The sequence below is a fragment of the Ochotona curzoniae genome, unplaced genomic scaffold, assembly GCF_017591425.1.
Source record: "Ochotona curzoniae isolate NIBS_2020 unplaced genomic scaffold, NIBS_Ocur_1.0 contig_48, whole genome shotgun sequence".
Lineage (NCBI taxonomy): Eukaryota > Metazoa > Chordata > Mammalia > Lagomorpha > Ochotonidae > Ochotona > Ochotona curzoniae.
This window is the reverse complement of record NW_024466391.1, coordinates 1,421,818-1,435,231: the sequence shown is the minus strand read 5'-3', so window position 1 is coordinate 1,435,231 and position 13,414 is coordinate 1,421,818. Positions and strand designations below refer to the sequence as shown.

Below are 13,414 nucleotides of genomic sequence, written 5' to 3'. Positions count from 1 at the left end.
GGGCTCAGGAGTCATCCCACTAGGACACACAAATGCACGCCTTCCCCAGCTCAGAACCTTGGCAAGGCCTGTTTCCACCTTGCTGGAGATTTCGGCTCGAGGTGGTTTCCCAGGGATGACCCCCATGCCGGCTGTGTGACCCTCGGCCGGTGAGCTCTCCCCATGGGACCTGTCTGCTGTCCCTGATGGGGGAGGGCCAAGTCAGTTCACATGTGCCAGGCAGGCATGGACGCTTCTCAGGTTCCTGCTCAACCACAAGCTCCCACCCCGACTTTGCAGAGCTGGCACCGGCTGGGTGTGAGCTTGAGTGGGGCATCTCTAGGGTCCCCAGGTGGGAGAGTGCTGAGATGGGCACTCCTGGGTGGAGCTCAGGGGCCGGAGCAGGGCAGCTCTGCAGTTTGGAGGATATCAGAGACCAAACCAGGGTTCTGACCCTTGGAATCCTGGGGGCTCCTGGCACCAGCTGGACCTGAACCTGTGGAGTGAACCTGGGCCCTGGCATTACTAAGTGGGGCCACAGGTGCAGGAGGCAAGGGCTGTGGTGGGACCTGTGTGAGTGTAATTGGCGCCAACTGCCCTCGGCCAGTCTATGTTGGCGGGGCCCAGGTGACTTACATGAGCCTCTGGTGTAGGCAGCCTCCCAGTACTAACCCTCCCGGTCGGGTGGGACCAGGAGGGGCTGGCAGTGGGAGGTAGCCAGGGGAATGAAGCAGTTCCTGGTGCACCGAGCTCAGTTCCCCCGAGAGGGCCGGGCCAGCTGAGCCGACGGGATGGCGGCACCAGGGCGACGCCGCCTGCCTCCGGTGGCGCTTACCCGACGTCGTTTGCTTCAGCTTCTCGTTTTTCTTTTTCCGCCACTTCCAGGGCTTGAAGATCCGGCCCAGGGTGGCCAGCTTGCTGCTCCTCCGTGCCGGGGGGGTCCGAGTCCCTGAGTGCAGATACTCCGAGCGCACCGGGGGGGCCTGGTCCATCACATCTGCAGGCAAGAACCCAGGAAGGGCCCCGCTGAGTGATCAGCCCACAGCCCACCCCTCAAGGGCCCCACTGAGTGACCAGCCCACAGCCCACCCCTCAAGGGCCCCACTGAGTGACCAGCCCACAGCCCAGGCCCCCAAGGGCCCCAGGAAGTGGCCAGCCCACAGCCCAGGCGACCAAGGGCCCCGCTGAGTGACCAGCCCACAGCCCAGGCCCCCGAGGGCCCCGCTGAGTGACCAGCCCACAGCCCACCCCCCCGAGGGCCCCGCTGAGTGACCAGCCCACAGCCCAGGCCCCCAAGGGCCCCGCTGAGTGACCAGCCCACAGCCCAGGCCCCCGAGGGCCCCGCTGAGTGACCAGCCCACAGCCCACCCCCCGAGGGCCCCGCTGAGTGACCAGCCCACAGCCCAGCCCCCGAGGGCCCCGCTGAGTGACCAGCCCACAGCCCAGGCCCCCGAGGGCCCCGCTGAGTGACCAGCCCACAGCCCAGGCCCCCGAGGGCCCCGCTGAGTGACCAGCCCACAGCCCACCCCCCGAGGGCCCCGCTGAGTGACCAGCCCACAGCCCAGGCAACCAAGGGCCCCAGGGAGTGGCCAGCCCACAGCCCAGGCCCCCAGGCCCCACCTGGGATTCCTCTGTGCTCAGGGACCCAGTCAGGGGTCTGGTTGATGGACCCCGGGCTTCAGGCAGACCGGGATGCATGTGGTAGCACGGGCCAGTGTGCAGCTTGGCCCCCGGCTTCCCATGCAGACCCTCCCTCCACAGCTCCTCAAAGCTCACGGGAAGCCCTCCTGGGACACCTCCCTCACCACAGCCACCTGAAGACTAACTCTCCATGGAGCTTTCCCTGCCCCAGGACCTTCGCCCATGCTGGACCTGCGCCCCCTTGTGCCAGACCTCGCAGTTTGTCCACTTTTACCCCATGTCCTTGGCTACTCAGTTGAAAATCATTTCTCCCAGGACATCTCTGCCACCCTTCTCTTGTCTCATGCTCCTGAATCTACGGACACAGTCGCAGGATGCTGGGACTGCCCCTTTGCCTGGCAAGTCTAGTGCAGGGCCTGGCTGGCGTGAGGCTTGGCGACAGCAGGTGCAGGAGCAGGCCTGGCATGCACGAGGAGAGACACCCCCATGTGCCCTGCTTTTTGCTGAAATGTTGTCTGCTGTTCTGTTTTAGCCCATTCCGGTTCTTACAAAGGAGTATGGCAGCCACCCTGCAGGACCACCAGTCTCCCTCGGACCCCGTTTCTTGGGCAATTTTGCTCTCAGCAGTGTGCCTCTGGGACCACCTTCCCGCCTAGCCCTCCCGCCTGATACATCTGGGTCAGGAAAGGGAGGTCTCCCCAGCCAGACCCCCAGACTTGCCTCCCAAGGGCAGCGAGGGGGAACGTGGGAGGCAGGTCTCTGAAGCTGTGCGTCATACAAGAGCCAGGGCGGCACCCACAGGCACGTGGGCAAGGCGGGAGCATGGGCACACTCCAGCAAGTGTGTGGACAGACAAGTGAGAAGAACCACCAGCAGTGTGGAGGGTCAAGGCCCAAGTCCCCGTGAGTGAGGGGCCCTCCCGGGCGCATGCCACGGGTGCAGGCGAGTGTCCATGAGCCCCCAAAGCAGCAGGGAGCACTGGTGGAGGTCAGCAAAGACCAGCACCCACTGCCGTGAACTGCACACCCAACGGCCCAGAGGCCCCAAGGGCACTGCACAGGTGACCCTGCACCGGGGTGCTCATCCCTCACTGCCACATGTAAGGGGGTCCTGGGAGGCCCCAAGTCACCCACCTTTGGCTCCACAGGGCTCAGCCTGGGGAGCGCCCCCCTGTGGCAGATCCAAGGGCAGGTGTCCAGTGACAGGTGGGGCTGGCCTACAGGGCTGGACCTCCAGAGGGGACCCAAGAGGGGCCCCTCCGCTGAGCATGCCATACCAGCTGGGGCAGTGGTGATTCAGGGAGGATCCTGGAGCGAGAAGGGGCCGCCGCTGAGCTGGACAGGCACTGTCCTACGCTGGGGTTATCTTCTTCCCCGCCACAGCCTGTGGTCTCTCCATTCCTCCAGCTGCGTGAGCTGACCCTCTGCCCACAAGCAGCCCACTGACTGCCATGCGCCAGCACAGGTGCCCTGCTCAGCTGTCATGGTTTAGGAGGTGGCCACAGTGACATGCTCCATGTATGTGTGGGGGGGGGCAGCAGTGTCCTCATGTCAGCCCCTCTGTGGGATCCAGGGAATGAGGGGGAACCCCAGAAGCACCCCTTCACAGAGCCCCCTCCCATGCGTGGGAGGCGCCAGGGCCTGCTCGCCGAGGTGGTTTATTCTGTTCTCTTCCCTTCCTCCACCCACAGATGCCAGATGGGCACAGAGCTGCCAGTCCGCGCGGTCTTGGGAGAGCTGGCTGTCCCAGGGGAATCTTGGCACAATATGGCGAGGACACTCAAGGCTGCCCTGGGCCTCTAGGCTTTGCTTCGAGACCAAGACGCCCAGAAGTGAGCACAGAGGACGAGGGAGAGTCCAGATCCGCTGTCCACAAGCCCCGCGAAGGCTGACCGCCATCCCCAGAACACAGCAAGCGGAAGGCTGTGGCGGGCGGCAGCCAGGGGCGGGGGAGCGGAATCCGAGCAGGGCCTGTCCTCACAGCAGACACTCTGGGGCTCCGGGCCGGGTCCTGGGGGCTCCCAGCCCCAGCTGACCCACAGTGGGCTTCACGGCACAGGTAAAGGCAGGCGGGGGCTCAGGCTAGGGCAGAAGGGAACTCACTCAGCTTACCAATCACCCAGCAGGGATGCCTCCCAAGCACAGGCAGCGTTCAGCAGGGGCAAGGGGGCTTCGAGGTGATGGGCGGTGAACACCTGCCACACATGGCACCGATGCCCTGAACCAGATCCTTGCTGTCCACACAGCAGCTCCCCCGCCCCTTCCTTCTGCTTCTTTTCCTCTGCCACTTGCGGTGGGTGCACTCACACGAGCGCATGCACACACTGATCTCAGGGTTGTCACTATTCCATGCTCTCCATTTCAACCCCGAGGAGGGCTGAACTCTGGCGGTCCGGGCTATGCTTGACACAATCCTGGAGTGTCCCCAGGGTTCACATGTGGCGGCATGGTCTCCACTGTGTGCGGAGTTGGGCGAGGCATGAGCAAGGTCATGAGGTCCCTCAAGCTGAGCTGGGTGTACCCCTGGAGGTGGCCTCACCACGAAGAACAAGCCTGACCTGGCTCTACCACCTCCAGTCTGCCACAGCACCTCTCACTTGCTCAGGTACGCTCGGCCCTAACAGTCTGACCCACTCACTAACCACAAACCTGCTCAGCAGCAGGGAGGCTCTCATCCATGCAGCTTTACCAGGGGTCCTGGCATCGTCAGGGGAGCCAAGACCACCAGGGGTGGCAGACTGCACTCAGCAACCCTTCCCTTCTTCCTCCCCCAAGGTGGGCCAGGGGCAGGCACGGGGGAGCTCACCTGAGGACAGAGACCCCCAAGTGCACACAGTGCCAACTGGTAAAGGAATCTATCACTCCCCACGTGCAGGGGCACAGGTGTGTCGCTGTGTGTGTGCACATAGGGCCTGAGGGAACACAGCGTGGCTCACTCACACGTGGAGGGGGCAAGCCAAAAAGACAAGCAAGTCCATGTGTGGGCATATGCCACAGGGCCATGTGGATACGTGGGTAGGTGTGCCCCGACGGGCTGAGGCATGTTCACACGTAGATCCATGGGTCACACATGAGTGTGCACCTACTGGCCAGCACACGTGGCTGGGTGTGCACCTGCAAGCCAGGCTTTGTATATGAACATGTGCACCCACGAGTGTGCATAGACACCAAGCCTGTATGCACACGTGGGTGGGTGTGCCCAGTGTGCTACATATGCAGTTGAGTGTGTGCCCCTGGGAGCCAGCGCATATATAGGTGGGTATACACCCATGGGCTCTGACACACGTGTGGGTGGGTGTGCACCCATGGACCAGCTGTGTATATGTGTGGGTGGTATGTACCCATGGGTTGGGTGTGTACACGTGTGAGTGGGTGTGCACACGGGGCAGGCTGTGTATATGTGTGGGTGGTATGTACCCATGGGTTGGGTGTGTACACGTGTGAGTGGGTGTGCACACGGGGCAGCTGTGTGCATGTGTGGGTGGGTGTGCACCTGGGGCAGGCTGTGTGCATGTGTGAGTGGGTGTGCACACGGGGCAGGCTGTGTGCATGTGTGAGTGGGTGTGCACACGGGGCAGCTGTGTGCATGTGTGGGTTGGAGGGTGTGCACAGACCTCTAGATCAGCAGTCCTTGCACCTGCATGTTCGCATCCATGGAGGGAGGGGTCAGCTGGGTGGACCTGCTCCTCTTCAAGAGTCTCCCCTTGGGCTGGCCTGTGTGCAGGGCAAGGTTCCTCTCACAGGGAGGAGTTCCCAGGAGGCAGAGACATTAGCAGGTCACCCCAGCCTCGAGTAACACAGTGGTGCTAAGTTCCAGGGTGCCTCTGCCTCTTCTGAGGCATTAGCAGTTAATTAACAAAAAGTGCTTTGTCACATGTAGTATCTGTGAAGGGAAGTGTGACCCGAGAGGCCTCCTGCTCCCCATGATGGGACGGGGTGGGGCAGGCAGCAGGCAGCTCTGCCTGGAACACTGAAGCTGCAGGGGCTGGTGCCAGCCCCCCAACAGCTCCACTCTGCAGCTCAGAATGGGCAGCTCAGAATGGGCTCCAGCCCTGACCCCAGTTTTCTCCCTCCACAGATCCTACAGGCCCGGCCCGGCAGTCAGTCCTTATATTGCCCAACCTCACTATACTCACAGGCCAGGCTGGGCTGCGCTGGGCTGGGCTGGACTGGGCTGGGCTGGACTGAGCTGGGCTGGACTGAGCTGGGCTGGCCTGGCCTGGGCTGGCCTAGCTGAGCTGAGCTGAGCCGGGCTGGCCTGGGCTGGCCTGTCCTGGCCAATGCCTTCACTTACACAATTTCCTCCCAGCCCAGCCTTGATCACACTCAGGTCTCCTCTGGGCTTCACACTAGCTGCAGGTGATCACCCTCTCCCACAGGCATGATGGAGGCTCCTGTACAGGAAGCAGCAGCTGGCCTGTTCACTGCAGGGTCCGTAGCACCCAGCTCCACCTGTTCCACCCCTGCTCCTGTGGGACCTGACACAAGGCTGTCCAGTGCAGGAGCCCAGGGTTGTTGCTCACTCTGTGATCCTGAGATCCACCCCTCCACTGCACGGGGCATTGCTGCTTTCTCATCTGCCATCCAACCCCGTCCCATCTCCTTCCATCCCACCAGGATGCCTTCCCCCACAACTCCGACAGCAAAACCCCATCTGGCTCGGGGAGTCAAGTCAGGTCGCCAGTGCTGGGCTTCCCAGGGGAGACCGGCACATCACGGGTACACAGTATTGGAAAAATGATCTGTCCAATCGCAGGCTTCTGACAAGGATCTGCCGAGGGTCTGCTGAGTGCCAGGATGGTGCTGAGCTCATGGCACAGTGAGTGCCACCACCAGCATGTCGCTCCCTCTGCACAAGCGAATGGGGAGGGTGGTAACTTGAGGACGTGAGAGGCACGAGAGAGGCTGAGGGAAGCGGAGATTCATCCCTAGCGAGGCTGCTGGCTGGCAGTGGAATCCTGCCCAATAAATCCACTGACTTGTTGAATGGCACCCAAGCGCCGTGCCTAGGGGGATCATTGCCCACACAGGAAATGTGGGTGCAGGAATCCCCAGGAAGAAAACAGGATTGTGAGCAGAGAAGTGGCCACCTCTGCATCTTGGGGGTGGGGAAACACCCAGAAGGCCCCTGGGGCACAGGGGGACATGGGCACTGGCAGTTGCCAATCCCTGAAGTCAGAGCAGCGGGTGGCGTTCAGAGGGATGGGAATCTGGGCAGAGAAGCAGGCCCTGCAGCCGGGCATGGTTCTGTATACCGCGCGCAACTGCAGCCCATGGATCCGGGCTGAAGGTGCTGGAAGGTACAGCAGAAAGCAGTCGGTGTTTCTACTAAATGGATGCCCACATGTGAGGAGCAAAAACAAGACCAATTTCTTACCAGGTTAAAAAAGGGCAGGCACCAAGGTCAACAGGCTAACCCTTCACCTTCAAGCACCTGCCTCCCATGTGGCCATCAGTTCATGTCCTGGCTGCTCCCTGCTTACGGCCTGGGCAAGCAGTCAAGGATGGCCCAAAGCCTTGGGACCCTGCACCTGCGTGGGAGACCCGGAGGAAGCTCCTGGCTCCTGATCAGCTCAGGAGCAGCCGTTGCGGCCACTTGGGAGTGAACCTGCAGATAGAAATCTTTCCTTCTCTCTGTCTTTCCTTCTCCCTGTAAATCTTTCAAGTAATTTTTTTAAAATCCAACTTAAACACGATTACAGTCCTAAATATGAGACCTAAAATTTTGAAATCATCCAAAAAAAAAAAAAAAGGTCAAAAGCCTCAGGTCATTGAAATGGGCAAGGATTGTCTTTGGCTCAGACCCCCAAGGCACAGGGAACTAAAACAAAAATAGACAAATTGTAAGCAGCTACTCCTCAAAGGAAGACATACAAATAACCAACACACACATGATAAACTGCTCAGTGCCACCAATCATTAAGGACACGTCAATCAAAGCTACTGTGAACGGCAGATACCAAGTGCGGGTGAGGGCAGGGGAAAAGGCCAGGCGTGCTGGGGGTGAGACTGTACCAGTCAAAATAGAACCATCAGAGGACTCGGCAGCCCGACTGTCAGATCATAACCAGGGGAGACGGAGTCAGCCTCACAACAGTCACCTCGCAGCGCTATGGAGAACAGCCAGAAAGGGCTGGCCTGATGACACCCACAGCCCACAGCGCTGGTTCAAGTCCTGGCTGCTCTACTTCCAATCCTGCTGATGCACTTGAGAAAGTAGCAGAGGTGACCCTGCCACGCCATGGGAACCTAAATGAAGCTTCTGCCTTCAGTCTGTCATGGCAGACTGAGTAAACCACCAGATGCTGGATTCTCTCTCCTTCCATTAACTGGAAAAAAGTAAATAAATAAGGGAGACTGGGGAGACGAGCAGTAAGCACAGCTGCCCTGTTTGTCTGCCATCCCCGCTTGTCCGGCCAGCTTGACCCCAACCCCAGCAACAATGCCAAAACAAGACCACGTACAACACCAGGGGAACGAAACATCTGAAGTGGCTTTTTCCTCACACAAACGGCGAAAAATAGCAAATCTGTGTGTATCAGTTCTATGCATGTGCCAGTGGTCAGCAGGGCCAGTCTTCCAAGAGATTCGCCAGACCTGTGAATCAAGTGCATGTGAGAATATGTGTGGGCCCTGGGAGCCTATGCGAAGTACTGACAGGGCTGGGGAGGGGGTCTGCAAACAGCAGGCCTGATTGCCGGGAGAAGGAGGGGGTCCCTGCACAGCACACCTGATTGCCAGCATAAGTCTGTTATCTGGCTTGAGGGGCATTGTAGCACCACCACCATCACCACCATTACCATCACCACCATCACCATCACCATCTCCATCATCACAAACACCATCACCATCATCACCACCACCACCATCATAACAACCATCACCATCATCACCACCACCACCATCACCATCTCCATCGTCACAAACACCATCACCATCAACCACCACCATCATAACAACCATCACCATCACCATCTCCATCATCACAAACACCATCATCATCAACCACCACCACCATCATCATCACAACCACCACCATAACAACCATCACCACCATAACAACCACCATCACCATTGTCACTACCATCACCAGCATCATGATCACCATCACCACCCTCATCACCACCATCACTGTCCTTCCTTTTGCTGTCTGATGTTGCTGTGTTTGCACCAAAGCCAACCTCAACATTCCTGTGCGAGTAGCACTCCAGTGCACAGGCCATGACTAAAGGCTGCTTGTTCAGGGTGGCCTCCTAGAAGCCATGTTTTACAGAGAGGAAGGAAGGCCAGCATTGCCCATGCAGGACGAAACAGAGGACACATCAGGAAACTGATGTAAATCCAGACAAATGTTCTGCCCTTCACATCAACTTCCAGCACAGTCCCAAGGTCATCAGAGAATGGTGTCAGGACATGCCCCTCCCTGGACCACCCTAGGCTGCGACCCACACATGTACCTTACTGCCCAGCTTCAACCCCTCCAACAGCTTCCCTTGGATTTACAATGAAACCCAGCCCATCACCTTGGTGTTCAAAGTCCTGGGCACCTCCGCTCTGCCCCAGGCAGCCACAGCTCTGGGGCTTCTTCTATCTCTTACAGCTCATCCCACCTTCCATCCCTAGAGGAGCAGCCCCTTCTCTCCATAAATCTGCCTTTCCAATAAAAATTAAATCTTAAAAACATTCAAAAACACTAGGGGATCCACCCTGTGATGCTGGCAGAACCTTAAGACCCACTCAATGAACGGCTCCACTCCAAGCAAGAGTGACTAATCCATCTCTCATGACCACACCCACAGATAGCCCACAGAAAATGCTAGTAAGTTGGAGTCAGATATGTAGAAAACATTTATTGCAAACAAAGTGAGCTGGCTCCAGGGAGGCGTGACTGAAGGCCCTGTCAGTGGACAATGCCACATGGACAGGACACACACCTAGTCCAGAGTAAAACTGTTAAATGAAGAACAGGGGTATTCCTTAATCGCACTAAGAATGTATACTTATAGTTCAAAGAAGACATATAAATATACAGACGTGTCAAGAGCCCAGGCTTAATGAGACAGTGAAGGACGTCAAGGAGTGAAGCAAGCTACCTGTTTCCTCCAAAGAAACACTTTTTGAAAATTCAAACAGCTCTCCAAAATTAGAATCTAGCAAGTTTATTGCACAGAACCTCCTTACTTGAAATAAATAGCATTTCTATGTGCCAGAGGTAAGGAATTAGAAAGTGATATTTAAACAACAAGATAATTTAAATGTCAGGGAAACCCATAATAAACTTAGTGGAAAGTAAAACCATTACACAGAAAACATTGCTTAGAAAAAAGAAAAACAGCTTAGCCTTAAGGTAGGACATACCATGTTCACACTCCAGCAAATTCAGTGATTTTTAAACATTTCCTTAGACTCCAAAATGACAATGTAATTCTTCTAAAAAACAAATTCTAACAGGTGTGTGTCTAAATGAAAAGCTGTGTGCAGAAAGGCCTCTGGTGAGGATGCCACAGACAGCGGTGCTGAAGCAGGGCTTACACCCTCATATCCTGCATGACTGCAGATCTACCATAACATGGCCCACGTGAGGACAGGATGGCCAACGGAATGGAGCAGGAAGTCCTGACTCAGAAGCTGATGAGGAAAGCGACACCACAGAGCAGTGGGGACACCCTGGCCCCTGCAGTAAAGCGGCACAATCAGCGGGCTATCCGTAAGGGAGCTGGGTCCTTGCTGGCTCCTCACACTGCACACAAGTCAATTCTGATTCTTAATCTCAGAGCAATAATAAAAACATAGAAAACACAGGAGAAATTCTCCATGGCTGGAGAGTAGGTAAGTCTTCAAAAACGAAGGGAAAAAATCCAGGATAAACTGAGTTCTAAGAACGAAGTGTAATTTCACAATAAAAACAAGTTCATCACAATGAGGAGGGAACATAGCCCATGACCGATCTCGTTTTTCAAGGAAATGCCACAATGGCACGTGTTTTTGAGAATGGCTGCCAGCGTGGAGGGTGCCTGTCACATAATAGAACTACTGGACAGAACTGCTCTGGGGGTTGACACTGGTTCAACTGCTTGGAAAACTACTGGACAATATCTACTAATGCTGAGCACTTAGAAGCTTACAGTTTAGCAACTCCTAACCAAAAAGAAAAAACCAAACAAAAATGTAAAAGGAACTACAAGAAAGTTTGGTGGCACTATACATAGAAAGAACCCACATACTACACAATTCCAAGCATTATCAGCGATAGAATGGAGGAACCACAGCATACACACAACATAGATGGATCATCAGCAAAAAGATGTTTCCACGTTCACCAACACAGACCAGTCCCAGAAAGATGCTGACCAAAAGAAGCCAACTACAAAATACTGCATGTTGTAGCATTCCAATTTGTAAACATCATGGAGAGTAAAGCTTGTCTATACTGATCTAAGCCAGGACTGTGGTTCTGTCTGGGGTAGTGACACCTGCTGGACTCAGACGATTCCAGGTCCTTTAGGGCGACAGATCGCGTGGGTTTGTTGCCTAAGCTGACATGCACAGTTAACAATTTGACGAGCCTGTGTTACATACACAAAAGATTTCCAGAATAGTTTTTAAAAGGCCTGTCTATGAAATACCTAGTCTACCCACGCTAAGGTTCTATGCCTTGTAGAAAATACAGAAGGAACCCAGGAAGCACCTGCCAAGAGGCAACCAGAGCGAGAAGGCATGGAGATGCCAGCCAGACCCAGGACACACCCCGAGGCTTGGACATCTCAATTCCGATAGCAGGGCGTCAGCAGGGTGACAGCTCCAAGTCAGCAAAGAAGGAAGCAGCAGAGAGCAGCGATGCAGCCTCACCAGGACCAGGCAGGCTGTGGTAGTAGAGATGTCAGCTTGGTGTGAAAGTGTTACTGTAGAAAACCCATGGGAAAAGCAGCCCAGGAGTGAACTCTAAGCATCGGAGAAGCACAAGAATCCCTGGGGGTCACACCACATAGTCCAGGAGAGGGACCACACACACACGCACACACACGCACACGCACGCACACGCACGGCAGAGAGCTTCATCAGTCCACATCAAAGTCAGACAATGAACTTTAGAACACAGTCCCAATAAATGCACAAGAGTGCAGTCCTTAATACACAAGGAGCTCTTTAAAATCAATGAAAGCCCGCTCTGCCTCCACCCCTGCTGAAATAGAAGAGCTTAAGTTTTCAGAGGAAAACAATGCATAAGCAGCATAAAACTTAAGTAAAATCAGCTCTCCAAGTTACTCAAGCGAAGCAAATTAAATAGTGAATTTCCTCCCCTCCTCCCAAACTCAACCCATGGGATTTGGAAAGACAAGCCGACAGCACATATGGGAATATAAACTGACGCCACTTCCCTGGAAACAGTTTGGCAATATGTGTCAAGAGCTTTGAGAACCGACATCTTTGGAAAAAGCTTCTATTTTAAAAAATGGAGACAAATCTTCATAATAAAACAATGCAAATAACCCAGCAATAAGATGTCGGCATACGTGCAGGAGATGCAGAACAGGCTCTCAAACACCCCAGGTTTTAAATGTCTCATCTTTTCCGAAAAAAATAGCTAGAGATTCTGAAAACTCAAGACCGTGTTGTGTTTAAAATCAGAATATGTAATTATACATAATATGGTTCCACTATTATAAAATTCTTTCTGCTTATGCGGATGTATTAACAATGAATGGAATGTATGCAAATACTTGCATGGATGATTAATTCTGGGTGACATGCCTTGGGTGACTATGAAGATTCTACAATGAGCCTGTAGACTCAGACTTCCAATTTCCTTTGCCAAAGCCTCCCTGAAGACGTTGGATTTGAACCGGGTCTTGTGGAGTGGTTGGCTCCTCAGAGGTGAGAGCTTCCAGATGAAGTTTATATTGTAACAACAGCAAAATGTTGGTTAGAGGATGAGGAAGGGGAGGTGGGAGCAAACCCAAGAGGGATATGGCGTTGGAGCTGACGGCTACCAAGGATGTGAATGGTGCAGCCAAAGTCGAGAAATTACAATGAGGTCACTTGTTCAATGCAGAGGGCAGAGCTTAAAGCTTCTCAGAGAGGTCAAGGACCTTCAGGAATCACACAGAACTAAAATGAACCAATGAGGCTGGCCGGAGCCTGCTGGGGCGAGGGGCTGAGCAAGCATGGGTGTGCTGGAAGAGTAGACTGACCTCAGACCTTGTCAGCCCATTCCACTGCTTCTGATGCTGTGAGTACCAACTTGACCCCAGCATTCTCTCTCCGTGAACAGACCAAAACATCAGGGCACAGTCACAACCCAAAGAGAGCCCTCTCGTCTCAGATCTCATGGCTCCACCTTCCCGAGGTCACCTGAACCCGCCCTGGAACCACAACTGGAAGAATGGGGCAGGTCAGTGAGCCTATGTCCATCTCCTCCATCTCACAACAGCCCAAGGAATGCGCTTCTCTGACCTTGTGAGGTTTATTGACTAAACCACCACTGGGGTGACGGAAGGAGGATATAAAAAAATCACACACACACAACCTATAAACAGAGAAGAACTAAGCCTTAACTCAAATCTTGACATTGACCCAACATGTCCCATGAGATGCAATTTTGTCTTCCTGCCAAATGGCAAAAATCAGAACTAAGGGCCCAGCGCGGTAGCGTAGTGCCTAAGGTCCCCACCTTGCATGCCCGGGATCCCCTATGGGTGCCAGTTCTAATCCCAGCAGCCCCGCTTCCCATCCAGCTCCCTGTTTGTGGCCTGGGAAAGCAGTCGAGGATGGCCCCAAGCTTTGGGACCCTGCAC

At 55.1% G+C, this 13,414-nt stretch overlaps 1 protein-coding gene across 1 annotated transcript in view; it reads right to left on the bottom strand.

Moving 5' to 3' along the window:
* PHACTR3 (phosphatase and actin regulator 3) overlaps positions 1-13,414 on the bottom strand; it is a 114,594-nt gene that overhangs the window by 43,835 nt on the left and 57,345 nt on the right. Inside the window, exon 2 of the mRNA XM_040988236.1 lies at positions 815-976. Within this exon, the coding sequence (XP_040844170.1) occupies positions 815-976 (162 nt within the window). The remainder of the gene's footprint in view (positions 1-814; positions 977-13,414) is intronic.